The 18,399-nt window shown below is 39.3% G+C and overlaps 2 protein-coding genes across 5 annotated transcripts in view; one reads left to right on the top strand and one right to left on the bottom strand.

Moving 5' to 3' along the window:
• LOC118213044 (atrial natriuretic peptide receptor 2) overlaps positions 1-2,450 on the bottom strand; it is a 68,665-nt gene extending 66,215 nt beyond the window's left edge. Inside the window, exon 1 of the mRNA XM_035391652.1 lies at positions 1,480-2,450. Within this exon, the coding sequence (XP_035247543.1) occupies positions 1,480-2,185 (706 nt within the window). The 5' untranslated portion in view covers positions 2,186-2,450. The remainder of the gene's footprint in view (positions 1-1,479) is intronic.
• Positions 2,451-8,166: 5,716 nt separating this feature from the next.
• Positions 8,167-18,399, top strand: part of fer (fer (fps/fes related) tyrosine kinase) — a 70,228-nt gene continuing 59,995 nt past the window's right edge. For 2 of the 4 annotated variants that reach the window (XM_035391656.1, XM_035391653.1), the window contains exons 1-4: positions 8,168-8,345; positions 15,263-15,532; positions 17,057-17,230; positions 18,054-18,153. In XM_035391656.1, the coding sequence (XP_035247547.1) occupies positions 15,323-15,532; positions 17,057-17,230; positions 18,054-18,153 (484 nt within the window). In that variant the 5' untranslated portion in view covers positions 8,168-8,345; positions 15,263-15,322. Of the gene's footprint in view, positions 8,346-8,467; positions 8,593-15,258; positions 15,533-17,056; positions 17,231-18,053; positions 18,154-18,399 lie in introns of those variants that run through there. The other 2 variants (XM_035391655.1, XM_035391654.1) reach the window with 2 other exon arrangements.

Raw genomic sequence — 18,399 nt, 5'->3', positions numbered from 1 at the left:
AAAGATTAACAATAATAAAATATTGATGACATCCGGGCTCATTTAATTTTAGAAGTGTATACTGTGTGTTCCCAGTAACAGTACCAGGTAAAATTATTTTAGATATACCACCATGCTTATTATAAGTAGAAAACTTACGGTCACAACTTGGTTGGCCACAACTTACATATTATTATCAGGTTTTTGTGATGTGTGTCATATTTTAATTTATTGTAATTAATTGCAGGGGAATGTAAAATATTTATGATCTACCCTATCTGAATAACCATAATTGGTACAATTCAAGAAATACAGGCCACACAAAAAGCTTGTAAGGTCATGCCTCCGTTATGCTCATGAACCAGGGTTACTCATGTAAAACTAGGCCTATCTGTCGACAAACAGTTTTTCAGTTGAATAAGATAAATCTTTTTAAAACTTCCTTTTACTTCTAGCCACTCATCAACCTAAAGGGTTAAATGCATGTTAGTGACTATAGATGAGGCACTGATCTGAGATTGTCCTTAAAAACACAAAACACAGGAACACAAACATAGATTATTTTCAACAATACTACTGACAGAAGGTTGAATGATAAATGGGATGGATGTCTGCCCCTAATGTAGAGAAATCACTACTTGTGTTGCATTATTTCCACAAATCCTGAAAGGAAGGAGACTGACTTTACTTTTGGCATAATATGCAGACAACATTATTAAATGGTCTCTTTTTCCTACCTTAGCCTACTACAAAGCATTGCGGCATCTAAATCGACACGTAGGCCTATTTGTAAACGAACTATTTCACAATAAAGCAATAATGTGCAATGGACGTTAATAGTTTCGTTCACCTGGAAAACTGCATTTGTTCAGACAAAAGGTTTTGCCAGTTTATATTTACAGACCTAGCATTACGCCATTAAAAATGCCAAATCGTGTTTCGTTTGGACACGCTCGAGCCCCAAAGCTCGCTGTAGGAGCCACCATAAATAACTTGCCTTGAAGACAGTAAGCACAAGCAGGTGGTCAAAATCAATAAACAAAGAGCTTGACATTCCGTAAACGCATATAATTTATGTTTCAGCATTCTTTCGTGGAACGTGTAGGATTACACGACGTTTGCCAATTGCAAATCATCGCGATACGCGTGGCGATACGCGAGGTACTGGAAAATATATACAAAAATAATGCAACTCTTCAAGGAACACTAGCCTTATACATCAACATACGCTCGTCACATGGCACTGGATACATAGAGCTGGTCTGTAGGTAAGGGGCTTCTGAGCTCAATTTATAGGAGTCTCAAACATACCCTATATTTCCCTGTATCAGGAAAGGAAAATAAATACATAAATAAATATTTGTTTATTTTATTTACACAAATGTCATGACATTTTCCTACCTGTATGTATGTTTATGTGCCTATAAACAGACTATCCTATCGCCATGCACAGAACGCGCATCTCTGCGCGAGCCCCAACAAGCGGCGGTTGAAACTTACTTCTTCCGTTGGATTTTAATGAGGAAATCATTTCTTTATAATCGGAGTTCTTTTGGTCGTCATAAGGGACTGCTTCGACTGTAATATTTTCACGACGCAAAACTAAGAAAACCCCTTCAGAAATGAAGTAGTAGGGTCTATCATCCACTTTTAAGTCATGGAACAGCATAAACGCCCGAGTTGTCCAGTTGAAATGCGAGTGTAGGTAATGGGCGAACTCCCCAAGTTTAGTTGTGGAGAGGCCCGTCCGTACAATGGTTCTATATTCCTCCTTTGAATCAAATCCAAATGCTGGTGCCCATGCAGTTATTAATGGGAGCTTCCAATGGTTAACAAACCTTCCCACAGAGGCAACCGAATATACACAGCCGGGTCCAAAGAACGCATCGGGTTTTTCGTACAGTTTAGTATCCACAGCCATTATTTGAGCTTGACTTTCTGAACAACCAGCACCGTGAGACTCTGTGCTATGGTTGAGTAGGTTAATAGTATAGCCCTTCAAAAGTTTGCCCTTTTTCTGAATATCATCGTGGGCCATGCGAATTGCAGGGAAAACCCTTGGGAATGCAAAAGAATATTTGAGGTGGTTGTCTGGAAGCATCACTACCACGGTGATGTTCTTTCCAATTTCTGTTCGACACCTGGCCATAAGAAAACACGTGAACACAACAAACAAACTATGTCCAAGATCCATCTTGCATCCCATTCAAATGAGTAGAAACTAGCCTTTTTCCAAGAAAGAAACACAGTAATACCAGATGCGGTCCCGTTACTTCCTTGAATTCAATTATTTTTTTCAATTTGAGTTTTTTAGTCTCAATAAATTAAGTACTGGCAGAAGAATCCATTTCTTAATCTCCTAAAGAGTCCGGTAAATTTCCACAGTGGAATTCCTTCACTGCGCATTGACTTGAGCCCAGTTACTTCTGTTCCACGAGTCCACCCTGCGCGTGTGATAGCATCCATCCAGATCACTTCAACTTAAGAGATCAGTAGAACCTCCAGCTCAGCCCCCAACACGTCATATTACAGGGGCAGACACTTAATGGGCCTTTAGCGCCATCTGTTGGGACAATTTTGAATAATTGTCGACTTCAGAGTTGTCAAATAACTTTTTGGAGTCTTAAGTCGTACAGCTCCATGGTTTCATAGAACACAGAATTCTAGCAAACAATTGGGAATATCAGTCTTGGTGTCAATTTAACTGTGTGCTAAAGTTCTGAGTAGCTGACAAGAAAAAAGGGGGTTCCAAAGAGTCATATTTCTTTTAAGTGACGTTTTTGTATCATTATATGGGGGACCTTATTTGGGGGACCTACACACTATTAGGTAGGTGGATGGGAGCAGATTCCTTTTAAATAAGGAGTGTGACAATCCAGTGGAAGATGATGGGTTTAAAATGGGGAGGGTGTTGCAGAAGCCATAATAAAAAGGGTGTCAGAAATGTATTCATACAAGAGGGATGACATGAAAAATGGCTTGGTTTGACCTTGACTTGTCACTTTACTCATTTATCATTTTTGTTTTTTTTCAAAGAGAGATATTTTATTTCAGTCATGTGTCAGCGAACATAGAAAAAAAATGTGGCTCCATTGTTGATGCTGCATAACCCAAAATAAAAATGCAGCCAATAGCTGAAATTGCAGGAAAGATGTCACATACTGTATTGCTTAAAATAACTATTAGGGGAGAATGATACACTTTGATTTCCTGGAAATTTTCCAGATATGGACAGATTTGTGATACAGGATTCATATAAACCACATCATTTACACATAAAAGGTTGTTTAATGTATTAAATGTAATGTAATTAATTTAACATAATTTAATTTGTGTATGTGTGTGTGTTTGTGTGTAGTGAAGTCCATTTATTTGTATAATGTTTTTTTTTCTTCTTTTTTTTTTTTTTTTACAGAGATACTGTCCCAAAGGCACTTTGCGGAGAAACAGGAAATAGGAAAAACCAGGCAAGACTGAGTCAGAATCCCCAAAAACTTCCAGTGGGAAGAAAAACACACAAACAGCACTGAGAATAAGCTTCGCAGTGAGAAGAACTCTTGTGTGTGAGATTTTGTAACAACACAACTAAATTCTGAAACTAAGATTTATAGATTTCCTCATGTACGATAGAAGCGTTTCCTAATGTCTCTTTTCATGCTCTGTTCTGTCAGTCACATCACAGGGAAAAGGCCTGCCTCTTCCTTCCCAAGGCTTGTTTGCCCCCTTCCTATCTAAGGGGTCTGAATCTTTTTTTGTAATGAGTTTACTGGCTGTGTAAGTGCCCCCTCCCCACTTCTCCTAGTGAATGATACGGAAAGAGGTGAGGAACAAAATTACTGTTTTGGGTAGTAAGAACAAAGCTGGTCTTACAATGTGGGACAGGCATCTCAAATTCCTCAATTTATTAATAATTTTTTTGTATGTGTTTATCCGTGCTTAAATGCTTCACTGAAATTATTTTCTTGCTAAAAGCCTTGTCCCCAAGGCCAAAGCTGGCTGCCCATTGAAAGGAAAGCACTAAAACATGTAGATGCTGCAACCTTCCAGGACTGGAGCAGGGGATTCCTGACTGAGTGATAGAGTGCCAATAGAGACACACCACATTTAGTACAAAATACAAAGGTATATGGACACCCCTTCTCATTAGATATCATCTCTAAATGTTGAATGAGATGTGCTTTGTCAGGGTTGGAGTGAAAACCTACAGGACAGTATATCTCCAGAAACACGTTTGGGCAGCCCTGCTGTACAACAAAATTAGGTGCATACTGTATTTATCGCTGCGACTCAATTGTTCTCCACTAGATGGTAGCAGATAAGCTAAAACTCATGAATGTTCACAACTTCCTTGTAGGTGGTTGGAAACCAAAATACTGATCCTGGCTAATCCGAACCCAACCACAGAATATTGGCTCATACTTTAGTTAATCAATGCAGTTTAGATTTTGAGATCTTATGGATTGACTGTAGAGTCAAGCTTTGTAGAGTCAAATAATCCCTCTAATATAAGGTCAGCGTTTAGAGACTACATTTTATTCACATTGCATATTATTCACTGGTTATTCAAATATTGTATAAACTGTTGCACAGAGAGAGAGACAGACAGAAAGAGAGAGAGAGAGAGAGAGAGCTTAACCTAATAAATACATTTAAATACTTTCTTGTTCAAAGAGCAAAAGGTTCTCATAAAATGTGGTAGATGAGAAAAGGAGACATAATGCAGGAGAAAAGAAAAACCTTAAACAGACTAAATAAAATGTCCCTGGTGGAACAGCTGATTTCTAAAGCTTACGAATGGACTGCAGGTATTCATTGTCAACATTCCCCATGAGTCCCAACAAAGAATGCAATTGAGAGTGCAATACAAAGGTGGTTAATACATACAGAAAGAGTGTAAACAAAGAGCTCTACTTAATTCAGACTTATTTTTAATGATGAATGCAACTGGAAGCTATTGCATTCACTATGCAGCTCTGAATAAGAGTATCTGCTAAATAAATAAATAAATAAATGTAAGGATTAAGCACCCAGAATCTCTACATTCCAGAACAGGTGAGGTATGTGAGAGAAACGCAAATGTAACGATACACAACTGTGCTGCTCAATTAGGCTGAGAGGGACCTGAAGTGCACTCCTCTACCTTTGGGGAAACTGCTGCCAAGTCTCCAGGTAGATTCACCTGCACAGGCAGGGGAAGCCCTGCCCAGCCAGTTATAGAGGATGATCTTGATCTGTCAGCCTGTTGTACTGGTGTTAATTCCCTGGAGGTATGGGTTATGCTTCTGTGACTTAGCTGGCTCTGCCTGTCAATTGACTGTATTACCTGCAGCATGAATTACTTCTGAGCACCCTGACAATCATCTTAGCCTGAAGCGCCTTAGTCAGGACAGGAACTGTGTTGCTTCCTCTTAGTCAAGATTATTCCTCTCTCTTTTTCTTCTTGTCCTTCTTTTCATTAATCTTCTTAAAATTGAGACAGTCCCTTCCTAACCAAAACCACCTCCTTCTAGTTATTATGACTGGGTGCACTGTTTTGCATAATACCTGTATTAGGTGATGTGAAAAGAATAAGACACCCAGATATCTGCTAGAGTTATACTTAATTCCAGTGCAACTGCTAAGTACTTCTGTAAGTGCAACCAATATTACACCAATTATCTGCACTACAACCACTACTGTTACTACAACAACCATTATTCTACAAGTACCACTGCTGCTGAAACAGTGTGCCACTTTGTTTAATAAGCATCGCCCACTACAGTTCTTCATTTTAACCAAGAATCTATAAACCCCTTCCTTTACCTAGCACCTGGGAGCGTTTGGATAGGCCAGCTTTCATGGGGTCTACGTTACGTCTCAGTATGCCGAGAAAGCATGCGGGAACAGAAGAGAAAAGGACATTTGAGACCTCAGACAAAATCTAAACCAACAGTGCTGCCCTTTATTATGTCGGGAAAAGAGGCACTGGACTATAGTCGGATGTGATGCCTTTTTCAGTAGTAGGACCAGTAGGGCTTTATTGATTCCAAGAATGAGAAATCCTCTTATCACCAAGCACCACAGGCTAACATTAAGACACTATACAACATGCTTACAAATCGTACACAAGTGACATGAAAAAGGAAATATAGAGTACAGCAACATATACATGTGGCAGTAATAAAAGTTGCACAGTTATGAGATGCTATGCTAATAAGAAGCTTCAGTGTATGTGTACTTGGTTGCTCAGGATGAAAAAAGTTAGGTGAGTGTTGTCCGTAACTGTTGTCAGCAGTGGACTGTTGCCCTGAAACATCTGGAGTGCAGTGTTAGCAGACTATCATTCCGGAAACAGGTAAAACTACTGATGAACACAGTTAATATCCCATTGACACAGGTGTAGGTGGAGGTTTTTTAAAATTACAACTCGTACAGCGTCACCTAGAGTACAGGGCTTCATTGGCATACTTTGGACAGCATACAGTTAGACTGGAGCCAAGTTACTCTCAAAATACTTTTCACTTGCTTCAGCCATAACTGATCCACAACAAAAGGATAAAGCAGGTTGATCAAATGTGACTTTTCGTATGTGTCCAGTTTCCATTTTATTTACCAGTGGACTAGAGTGCTTCGCAGAAATTATTGTGCAAGCATTGTACCCCTTCAGATAGTGGCTGCACATGTCTGATGTTTGGTAAGTCACTAGGAATGTACATTACTGTACTGTACATACTGTACAGTAGCTTTCCCTTAAAAGTGTTTGACACATGCTCATTCTCAACTCAATGACTATTTGTATTTTGGTCCACCATACCGAACGAAAAGTCATCTCAGTAAGAACTCAACTAAGGAATGGGACATTATTTGTTGCTATCTCTCCTGGTATAAGCATTTTCAAATAAATGGGAGTACTGTTTAGACAAACAATTGGTATGTCTATTCATCTCATAGAAAATAACCTCTTAAGGTCATTTTTTGTTAAGAATATAGCAGCTTAAAAATGGGCCCTTCACCTTGGTTTGCACGTGCTGTATTTCCGCAGGGTTTACACTAGACAGAACAATAGGAAAAAGTAGGCTAATTCACTGACATAGAGATCACAAGTGTATATTGAAAATATGTATTTTATATGTAGCATATTATATGTTACTTTTCATGACGGTATGATTAGTAGTCTATGTCTAACTATCACAAGTAAAGAGATAATGAAGGCCGAGGAATGAGAGGCATTTTTACTATCCGGAAGTTTTTCTAAACGTAGCCTATGTACATTATGCCGGCTATGTGGGTGTAATCTGCATGGGAGTAGAATCTGGCATAATAGTGGCTCATCCTCCAGTGAGTGTATTTGTGTTTTTACCGTGTATTTTAAACGATATCATAAATTAATCTATTTAGACTACCGTGTATGCTATTATGTGTATTCAGGATTGTGCTATAACCAATGTGACCAGTAGTCTTGCGAAATATTAATTGAAAATGTTTATAGACGAAGAAGCTCATAGTATTTTGAAATTTAGTGTCATATAATGCGTATTCCACATATTTTTAAAGTTTGGTTAACCTACTATGTTTTGAAAAAGTAATGTAGCACATCTAGTTTTCTGTAAATGAAACACGCAAATTGCGGACATTCTGGATAATACGTTTTTTTTTAAATGTAGCCTACTGTACTACTCTTCACAAGTAACGGGTCTTTTGATAAAAATACTTTGGAAATGATAGAAAAAAAAGACTATGCGTAGCCTACAGAGCAGATGTGCTTTTATGAGAAAACATGATTGAACATTTATTTAGCTACACACTGTAAACTGGTTGCTACGAGTGACCAAAACAGAAAGCGGTGTTCTACCACACCCCAAAGCGGAAAAATGCAGAACATATTAGCTCGCGTTTGTTGTTAATCATATAGATTTTTCATTAGCCTGCGTTGAGATCACGCAATAACAGTGATCTGTTAACGAGCGGAACATAAGCAAGTGAATCGATATCTTCGTTGCGCACAGTAGGCCCTAAGACCCTAAGTGTACCTATGATCTCTTTATTTTAATATAAAACATTGACTTCTTTAGTCTATAATTAAAACAAACCAGCCAATGTCATCCGTGGTGGCCACCTTCCTCGAAATATAAACGCGATTATTTTGTCGTCAAGACCCTTTACAGACCGAAAAAATCCTACCAGCCTGTGTAGTACTTCATCAAGCCATGCCGTGAACGTCATTATCCTATGACTAGAGAAGCTATGCAGTCCTGAAGCGGAAACCCCTCCCGAATCCCGACTCCGGTACTGTTCATCGAGCTAGAGAAAAGAGAGATACCAGCCGAATACAAACAAGGCATCAGGAAACAAGGAGGAAAAAAACAGCGTACAACAGACTAAAACGAGTGAGTGCACGCTATAATTGGAAATACTCTATTGAATCTTCAGTTTCATAAGGAATTGCTGTAACATTCTGCACCATTGCTTAGCCAGGCTTTTTTTCTTCCTTTCCTTTCTTTTTTTTTTTTTTTTTTTTCCTGAAACGGCCATCCGACATTAGGGGTAAAGATGACTAGCTAGGTAGCACAGAACAACAGAACAAGACTAACAATCAATGGTTATTTTTATTGGAACACTCTCTGATCTTCTGTGGTAAGCACATATAGCTATGTGTTAATTAAGTAGGATAAGTAATAACATATATACATACCGTGCTGCTGTATTTATGTTCGTTAACTGTACAGCGATTGCGATGTTGATTGTGGAGCTAGCTAAGTTCAGCTAACAAGCGAAAGGCATGGAGAACTTTAGGAGATTAGGCTATTACCGCAAATGCCAGCTTGTTCTGGTTGCTCGCAACTTTACTGCAACTTCAAGAAGCAATTAAATTGTTTAGCCCGTTAGCCCAGTTTACACGCAAGTGTGTATTTCTCCATGTGTAAACCGTAAAGTATAATACTCTGTTAATAATAAAGACCAGTTCAGTTTTTGGATAGCCATATCCTCTAGTCTAACTGATGGGCTTCATTCGAACGAATTTAATGCAAGAAGAAACCAGTTTTTAGGCCCGTTTTGTAACATTTTTGTAACGAATGCATTTTCAAAGTTTGTTTTGCTCTTTGTATCTTTACATGTGTTCCAGCTTTATCAATTACATCACGCTAAGCAGGTTGTTTTCACGTGTCGTGTTTATTATTGTAGGCACGTTCTACTGCCAGCTGATTGCCATGTACGTTGTATTTACTATTATTGCTAGCATCATATTCAGGTTGTTTAATACTGTAGTTAGGCTGATTTGTGGTGCTGTGTTGTGAGTCGCCATGTTAGAAGGGGCGGGAGTTGAGGGGCGCAATTATGTCTGACGCGGATTATGGGGCTGGTGATAGAGTGCTTGCTTTGGGCTTTTTATCCCTATCGTGGCATGTAGGTGAGTAGCACCCTCCCTATTCGCACAACGTGATTTTTAGATCTTTAAAAGATCTTTGATTTAGTACATTTTCAAAGCTATACATTTAAAAACTGTATACCAATTATTAATTGTCAATTAAATCGTTATTAAAATGCCTTCTCTTTTATTACAGTGTGATAAAACACTTAAAATGTAAGACATTCATAGAGAACAGCAGACAGAGAACAGGTAAATGCTGTAAAGTGCATTAATGTTGTGCTCATGATAAGGATATTGAATGATTGAATCAGCCTTTACTGTATATTCATAGATTGCACAGTAGGGTGCATGATGTAGCTTGACTGGCTGAAGACTTGAAAGGATGCGGCATCCATTTTTTATGTCAGGGTGCATCAGGAATGTGGTTAGAGCACTACTTTTCTGTTCACGAGAAAGCCAAACCAATAATCTTACTGGTGAAGAGCCAGGTTATTGATGTGTAGGATGATTTTTCCATCTACAGCAGAGGTGTCGAGTCTATCTAAAAAGGGCCAGTGTGGGTGCTGATTTCTGTTTTAGCCCACTATGACACTTGATTGAACTAATTAAAATGCAAATAAACAGATAATAGTAATACGCTGAGTTCTTTTTAAGGCTGTGGTTGACTAAGTAAAAGTCCTTTCAAAGCTACTGAGGTTAATAAAGAGTAGGGAAATGCCTTTGAGAGGCTGTTGAGATGCGGTATTCAAATGGCAGTACCCCCACAGAGCCGTTCCGTTGCACACAGCAAATTCTTGTTTAGCTAAACTCCCACTGACACGTTCCTTCTTCTTCCTAATTGTGTGATGGTGCGAGAAAGGACTCTACAACAGCTGACCGCTTTGCATGCTTTGAGTATTTAGTCATAAGGACTGAAAGCCACAGGTTGCAGTCAACGATGCTTCAGAACAAAATTATTATGTGATTAATGAAGCTAGATAAGGGAATTATAATTCTTAATATGAATCATAAGTCTGTTTGCAAAATGATTTAAAAAAGCTGTTTCATAATCATATATCCAAAAACTGTTATAAATTCCAGAATAAAAAGTATAGTAGAGCTGCAAAACACCTTTTTTAGACATTGATATAACCTTAAAAATTGCATACATTTCCACGGTGCAAGTTTGCTGTTGTTGAGAATATTGAAAGTGAAGTTTGTCAGCTCAGTGATAGCATAAGGTCACATTTATCAACTGTACTATTGGCTGTGTATTGGAACTTGTATGGACTCTAGAAACATAACAGTGGCACTTTGTGACCAACACATTCATCGAACAGAAATGTATTCATCATTAAACCGTAATCCAAGGATAGAATACACACTAAACAATGGAGGTGTTTTGTGCTTTAATAACTAAAATGCAAACCATAGCCGACAGTTGTTATATTGCATAGTGTTACATGTTTAATATAGATCAGCACAGGAGTTGGCATTTGTTTAATCTTTTGGCCAAAATCACAGTGGTGATGCAATGCCTGCTTCCTTAAATCAAAATGAATAAGAAAAAATATATTCAGAAGCAGTAGTTTTGATTGGACTTCTGTGCTACTTGTGGTTAATTAGACACACGCTGAGCTGTGGAGCTTTTGTTTTTTCATCATCTTGTCAGGGTGTCCCATTAACCCTGTATTTTGTATAGATTTTTTTGCCAGTGGAGGAGATTCTTCTTTTCTGTGGAATGAGCATGCTGCTTTGTAAATGCATCCATTCAGTAATGAATGAATAACGTTAACTTTCTTTTCACACTTTTATCCCCAGTAACATGGCAGGTGAAATCCTGTGTCTGATGCATGTTTGCCTAATTGAAATTTATAGGCCTAAGTGAAGATGTGCTATCATGAACAGGCCCTGGAGGGAAACTTTTTTGGTCAAATACTGTATGTTCATTGTGTTATGGTGCAGCCATATGTAAGAAGAAAAAAATGATGGCACAATACTGTTTACAACTTCCCTTTCCTGAAGCCCATTTTCTGGGAAGCAGTGCTGTCAGTGATATTATGCTTTCATTCGTCAGCTAAAGAAGGTGATAACAGAAAGATGTGAACAATAAGGACGGCCTGTGAGTAAAGTGTCAGAAATTTTACTTGAACTCAGTTTTGGTAAGATATTGGCTTATTGCTCCCAATGTTTATATCACAAAGAGTTACAGAATAAACAGACGGATCAATCATTGTGGAAATGTGGATTCGCTTTTGCACTGAACCTTTTTATAAAGGGAGGAAAAGACTGAAATCCATTTCCTAGCTAAGTTGCCACTTTTGTAGGTATTTGTCTGGAGTTTAGGGTAAGCACTCAGGGTCATATTCACTAAAATAACTTGAATGCAAAAGCAGTTGCCGAAAGATTGCAATATTTATGTCAGATTTACTAAATAGTTGACTGGCATTCTCAGTAATCTAATTAGTTTTATTACCCAGAATGCACTGCTGAGTTGAAGAGAAACTATATTTCTATGTAACATTAATGACATCACACTTTAGATTTTAACTGTCATCCCAATACAACCCCTATGAGATAAGTTGTTGAATATTGCAGTTTGGAACTGGCAGTGTTGTTTTTCATTGTCAAAAATAGCAAGAGTAAAAATGGTCCTGTGTATGGCTTCAGGGTACTGCTGAAGAAAAACTGGGGTCACTTTCATTGGTATAGGCTACTTGAATACTATAAGCGAGAACAGGCCTGCAATCTCCACATCTCTTAAGGAGGAATTTTACCTTCTGCAGACTCCTAATTTAAAATTGTAATACTTTGGGTGCAACAGGCCATTTAAATTCACTCCAAACTACTACTTAAAAAAGCTGTGCATGGTAAAATACTGTGTGAGGTTTGAGAGGTCATGCACTTTCAAGTTGTAGGGATGTAAGTACTCTCCCTGGAGTGTGTCTTATCTTTGAATGTATGAACATGTTTTGCACAGTTGTATATGCCTGTCTAGTCTCTGAGGAATTTTGAAAGTTTGACTCATAATGTTTAAGTTGTATGCCTGGTAGTTCTAGGCTATATGTTCACTCTAAATTTGGCTACCTGTATCTAGGGATGGGTTTTGGGAGGCAGTATTTAGCTAATTGGTACCGGTTCCTGATCAGTCAGAACCAAAATACAAATAAGGTCCTGGACCGACAGGACGCTGCTATCTGTATTTACACCACATAGGCTAATTCATTTCTTGCATCCACTTTAAATCATTTTAACATAGCTGAAAAGTGTGAAGAAATCTTACAATTTTTTTTAAATAAAAGCTGCTAGCCTATAATACGTTTCTAGTTGACCCTAATGATGCCATTCTAATTGACTATCAGTATCGATAAAATCTTAACGATACCCATCCCTGCCTGTGTCAGATTTGTGCCGTATTTGGTTCCTGTTCAAATTTAGTACCCTGGACTGTGGTTTATTTTTGAGAAGGTCTTGGTCACTTTCTTTGCCGTTTGCTGAAAATCCTGAATGTCAGATGTGCTGTTTCTAGCTTGTGAGTCGTGGGTGGTAAAATGCTACTTCTTAAATTCCTATGCCTGTGATCACTTCCCCTGACCCAGAGTCAATCTGAATGAATGTGTCTTTTTTTTTTGTATTGTGACCACAGTGTGCGTCTGTACTGCTTTTCTTGCACATTGATGTGAGCGATAAGGAGCCTTGCATTGTACACGTTCTGGCCACCTATTCTGCCAAGCAAGGTCCTGTACCTGAAATTCCAATGTGTAAATTGGTTCTAGAAGAAGATGCCATAGAAGCAAGGGCCGGAGAAGTTTTTAAGAATGATGTTTTACCCCCTCAGGTTTTCTGAGAATGATTGACATTTTATTTTCCCCAAATTATGTAACTGAATTCCATTCTGTTCTCACGAGGTTAAAATGCAGGAGCTCTCAAGAATAAGGTTCCATTCCACAAAATTATAGTCAAGTAATCTAAAGTCTGACACAGCATCCTAAATTTATGGATTTTTTGTTCTCTTCTCCTTACACCTTGAGGTGCAACCAAAGCATTCAGTTGATTTAAGTACCTGTCCAGAAGATTTCAGCTACAAACACTGTATCCCTGTCAGGCGTGAGCGTCCGCAGCAGTCACACGGAGAAGGTTTAAACCATATGTGTGAGATCGATGCTTTGCATTTGAAAAGCTTGCTCTTGTGTTCACGTGAAGAGAAAATTGAAGATGGAGGAGCAAAAGGCTTCTGATTCGCAGATGATCTGCTTTATTTGAGGTTTGCGGGGATTAAAGCCCAACAGCAAGCTTGGGTGATTAAAACTGTTTCCCATCAGATCGGTGATGTTTCTAATGTTCTTGCTGCTTCAGCCGTACCGTGTCGTAAAGACCGTGATTCAACATCGGAGCAGTTCCAAATTCCGTTTTTACAAATAGGTTTTTTCCCCTTTCTGAAAAATAATTGTACAGTCAGATAACTGAAACACTCTTGTATGCAACTTCACATGTTTTTGTAATTTACTTTGATCTTTCATATAAGGCCTGACAGGAGTTTTTGCTCATTTGCTAATATTTCGTTTTTTCAGTGAATGGGATTTAGCCCTTCAAATGTCATCTGTAAGAAATCACTCTTTATTTTGTATGTAGACTGTATTGACATGGCTAATACCTACCATGGACACAGATAGGGTTTTGAACATCATAGCCAAGCATACTGTGAATGTACGTGACCCAGTGCGAGTTCACTGCCAGGGGATTGCAGTGGTCTGTCATCACCTTAGAGCGTGCCATTAATTTTCACTACGCATACTGCCAAGCTTGCTTTATAGAACAGACATTCTGGGACATGCAAAATAGCACATTTCCACAAGGCTGCTCTTACCACTTATTCCGCACCCATTCTTTGTCACGATATTTGATGTAGGGCTCTTCGAGTGGATCAGCTGAACACCGCCCAGTGTCTCTAGCTTTGGGGCTTGTGTATCGTTGCTTTTTTGTTTTTTCAATGGCTTTCTAGCTGCTGCAGCTGCAAAATTTGTGACATCCGATGAATTGACTCGCAGCTTGTCAGTGCTTGCTAGCGCAGTTATCATTGCACATTACAGTATCTAATTTGCTTAACCAATGCATAGATTCAAATTTTATTTTATTCTTCTTTTAAAAAAAAGGAAAAGGTTAATTCTGGACTGCTGGGATGTCATTTCGCTGAGGAGCAGTGTGTTAGCAATGTCTCCCAGTAGATCATGCATCATAGCAAAATTATAACGCTGATTCTCACGGCCAAATTAGGGCTGAAGATGTGCGACCTTTTGAAGTCTGTTGCTCAGGTAACCATGGTGGGTGTTGGACATCTGCTGCAGAATGAGATTGTGGTTTGACAGTCTGTATGATAAGGTTTCCTCGCTTTTTTTTACTCTGTTCACGTACAGTGTGGTGCAGCTGCAAACTATAGACTCATGAGCAGGTTAACCCCATTGCAGTGCCCTGTTTCCTTGAGCCCGAGATGACCGAAGGTGTGATTTTGCTTGACGTCACATTGCATTCCGCTAAAAACAATTTCCTTCACAAACTGGTCTGGGCGCTGTGTCTTAGGTGGCATACTTCCTCTTTTTTTGTAAGTGCATGGTGCTTGTGTTCAATGACATGGTGTCTGGGAGATGCACATAACAAGCATTCATATCCTCAGTCAGGCTCTTGGTCAGATATGATCAGACCTGCCATGCTGCACTGTATCGCAGTGTGACTGATTGGGAGAATAGTTTGACATTTTGACATGGCATGGTGTGGTTCTGCTATTTATATGTCTGTCAAATTTGTACTTTTTGGTTAATTCTCTAGCTTGAGATGAAATACTGTAGCCTTCCACTTTGTTGAAAATAGTTGTATTATGCAGTAAAGTTATACATGACAGTTCTTACTGTGAAGCAAGTTTGTATTGATGCATGCTGTAAATTTCCACCCTCCGGACAGGAAATGCAGACTTGAAGGGGCCCCCTGCCGACCCTGAGAAACCGCGTGCCTTTGTAGACGATGGGGTTCGGACGCGAGCTGCGCAGCTCCCACGACGGCCTGCTGAAGCTGCAGGACTGGGAGCTGAAGCTGCTGGAGACGGTCAAGCGCTTCATGACCCTGAGGGTGAAGAGCGACAAGGAGTACGCCTCCCTCCTGCTCAACATCAGCCAGCAGGTGGACAAGCACGACAACTCCTCACAGGTGGACTACAACAGCAAGGTCTCCAAGGTAGCCAGCGATGTTAGGCAATCCCTTATGGAAGGGCAGTGCACCTAAAATTTATTGGAATTAAATGTATTATCGACATCTTTCTGGACATCACAGCATGTGGGCAATAGTTATTGCCACTCATATTGTAATGTGGTCACTCTGCTGTACAAAATGTTCATTTGTGAAACAAATCCACCTCTGCAATACATTTCAGTGTTCTGTAAGGTAAGGGAATGCATCGCAGTGTTTGAGTCCTAAAACCAGACCTCACTTGCTACTGTGCAGTTGATGTTTTGCCCAAAGAACTCCAGTGGAACCTCAGTGCTCAAAATGCATCATTTTAGAAATGAATTCGCTTGCTTATTGGTCTTCTAGATCAACAGACTCATTTCAGTCGTGCTGTTCTCTGTATTCAATTAAGGGCATTTATTTCCGCTGTAACTGCAGAAACTGGAGGAGTGTTCTGTGTTGGCTCGCCATGTCAGGACCTGTTGTTGATTTTCATTTTCTTTTTTGGTCTGGATTAAAGGGACACATCTGTTGTGGGTGTCCAGAGGTTCTGTGGTGGTGATGGTGACATCAGTACCGAGAGCTCTGAGACTCTGTTACTAGGCAGCAGATAGTCTTGAATTGTTCAGAACGAGTCTTTTTACTAGAGGGTTTTTGTTTTTATTTATTCTGTAGATCCTCCCATAGGCCAAAATTCCATCTGGGTGCTGAAAGCACTTTATTATCTGCTTGGCTAATGTATGTGCCCTTAATATATCTCAGTACAAATGCAAAATAATATGACTTTTTTTTTTTTTTAAACTTTGTTTTTGCTTTTTTGATGAACGGTTTCTGATCACGTAAATGCTCCACTAAGCCTTAGATATAGTCTGCTCTTTATTCAGAAGGCTTGTGTTTGTCTTCCTGTGTGGAATTTGAGTTGAGAATGGGATGGCAGGTATGCCATCCGCCAAGTTACGGCTTGGTGGGGCATGCCCCATGCCTATACAGCACAGAGTTTGGCACTGTTCACGGCTTCCCACAGAAATAATCACACTGACCACAGACTCTCAGCCCTTAAGAACATTAACTTCACATTCTGACCTCATGTAAACAGAATTCAAAAACAGCTTTACTGGTCCACACAGTAAAGGCCCAAACCTAGGGGATTTTGCATTTTTTTCCTTCTTTTTTTCCTGCCCATTTTGTAATCATAAATGCTCCAGTCCCACAATCAATAATTCTCCCCATTGAACAAAAGAAAATAAAACCAACCGTCCAAAACCGGGCTTTGTATTCATCTAATGTCTCCCCATGAGATGATTTGTCAAGTTACAATGTTATTTGGACAAGACTGTAATAATTTTGTGGATGAATCAGGGACAGCTTGTGTCACTACCAGGTTACTGTATCTCATGCACTTAGTGGTGCTGCCAGAGCCAATCTCCTGACTCGTTATTGCTTATGTAACATTGGCCTGCCTTGCTGCTTTTAAAAACTGCCACTGTTAACAGAATGTTCTCCCTCTTTCTGTTGTCTGTGTCCTCTCTGCAGTCCTGGGCTCATATGGTCCAGCAGACAGAGCAGCTGAGTAAGATCATGAAGTCCCACGCGGAGGACCTGAACTCCGGCCCCCTGCACAGGCTCACCATGATGATCAAGGACAAGCAGCAGGTGAAGAAGAGCTACCAGAGCATCCACCAGCAGATCGAGTGTGAGATGAACAAGGTACGGGCCTCCCTCCTCCACCTTTTAAACCGCCTCCTGCGCTCTGTGGCCACAGGGTCTGAGTCGGTGGTCAGGGCAGCTGGGCACGGCGACCATACAGTTCCTGCTTTCATAGTTAGAAAACCGAACCTGGCGTGTTTTATTTATCTTTTACTCGCCTGTGGCAGGTGGTGGGAAGAGTGTGTGGTGTCTGTGTTGTTAGAATTTAACTTTGCACTGGAAGGCAGTACTAAATGGCGATGATTATGTTTTTCACTGTAGAATAGTCCAGCAGTTTATGAGCTGAGTACACAGTTCTGAAGGTCTGGGGCGAGTATGAATTACCGATAACTCTCTGGCAACTTAGGCTGATTCTGATACCTCTCTGTTATAATTATCGCTCAAATGTGAACTGAAACCTAGTTTCCACATTCATGGAAGTAGTAAATGTGTACAAATGTCAACTTATGAAATAAAATGTATACAACCCCGATATTTTGGTGCATCTTTCCTAGTCATGTTAACGTTGCAGACGGTTCATATACAGGGTGGAGCACTATGCATGGTGGTGCATTATAAGGTGTACAGATGAATCTTTATGCAAAATGAGTGAAACATTAATAATGCAGAGTAGCAAAGTTTGCTAAGCAAACATACAAATTAACAAATTGTATTACCTAATACCAGTGTATTTAAACAAATTCCAGTCGCCCTATTTGGTCACAGTCTTTAATAGAGAGAACTCTGTTTTCTGGGTTGTCAGAAGCTTTCCTGAGATTAATATTATCCAGAAACGCAGTAGTGTAACGTGTGTATCGTTGTATTTTGTTTCTTTTTGTTTTAGATTACTAAGAATGATCTGGAAAAGTTAAAAGGCACTTACAGACAGTTGACAAAAGATGCCCACTGTGCCAAAGAAAAATACAAAGAAGCCATTGTAAAAGGTAATTATTTCTTTTTCTTCATTGGCTTGTCATGTGTCCAACATAATCTTTAAAATAACATGCAAAATTCTCATGTCTTAAACAGTATGATTCATGTCAATATATGTATTTAGGTACCTTTAATTCTAGCAGCGCTTAATGAAATCAAATTAATCTCCTACATGCCTTAATTCAGAATGTGTATATTTGTTATGAATTATTTGGTTTATGATTCAAATAGAAAAGGAATACAGAGGCTTAGGGTAA

The sequence above is a fragment of the Anguilla anguilla genome, chromosome 14 (assembly GCF_013347855.1).
Source record: "Anguilla anguilla isolate fAngAng1 chromosome 14, fAngAng1.pri, whole genome shotgun sequence".
Taxonomy (NCBI): Eukaryota; Metazoa; Chordata; class Actinopteri; order Anguilliformes; family Anguillidae; genus Anguilla; species Anguilla anguilla.
Note: the sequence above shows the minus strand (reverse complement) of the source record. Positions and strands in the feature narration are given on the sequence as shown.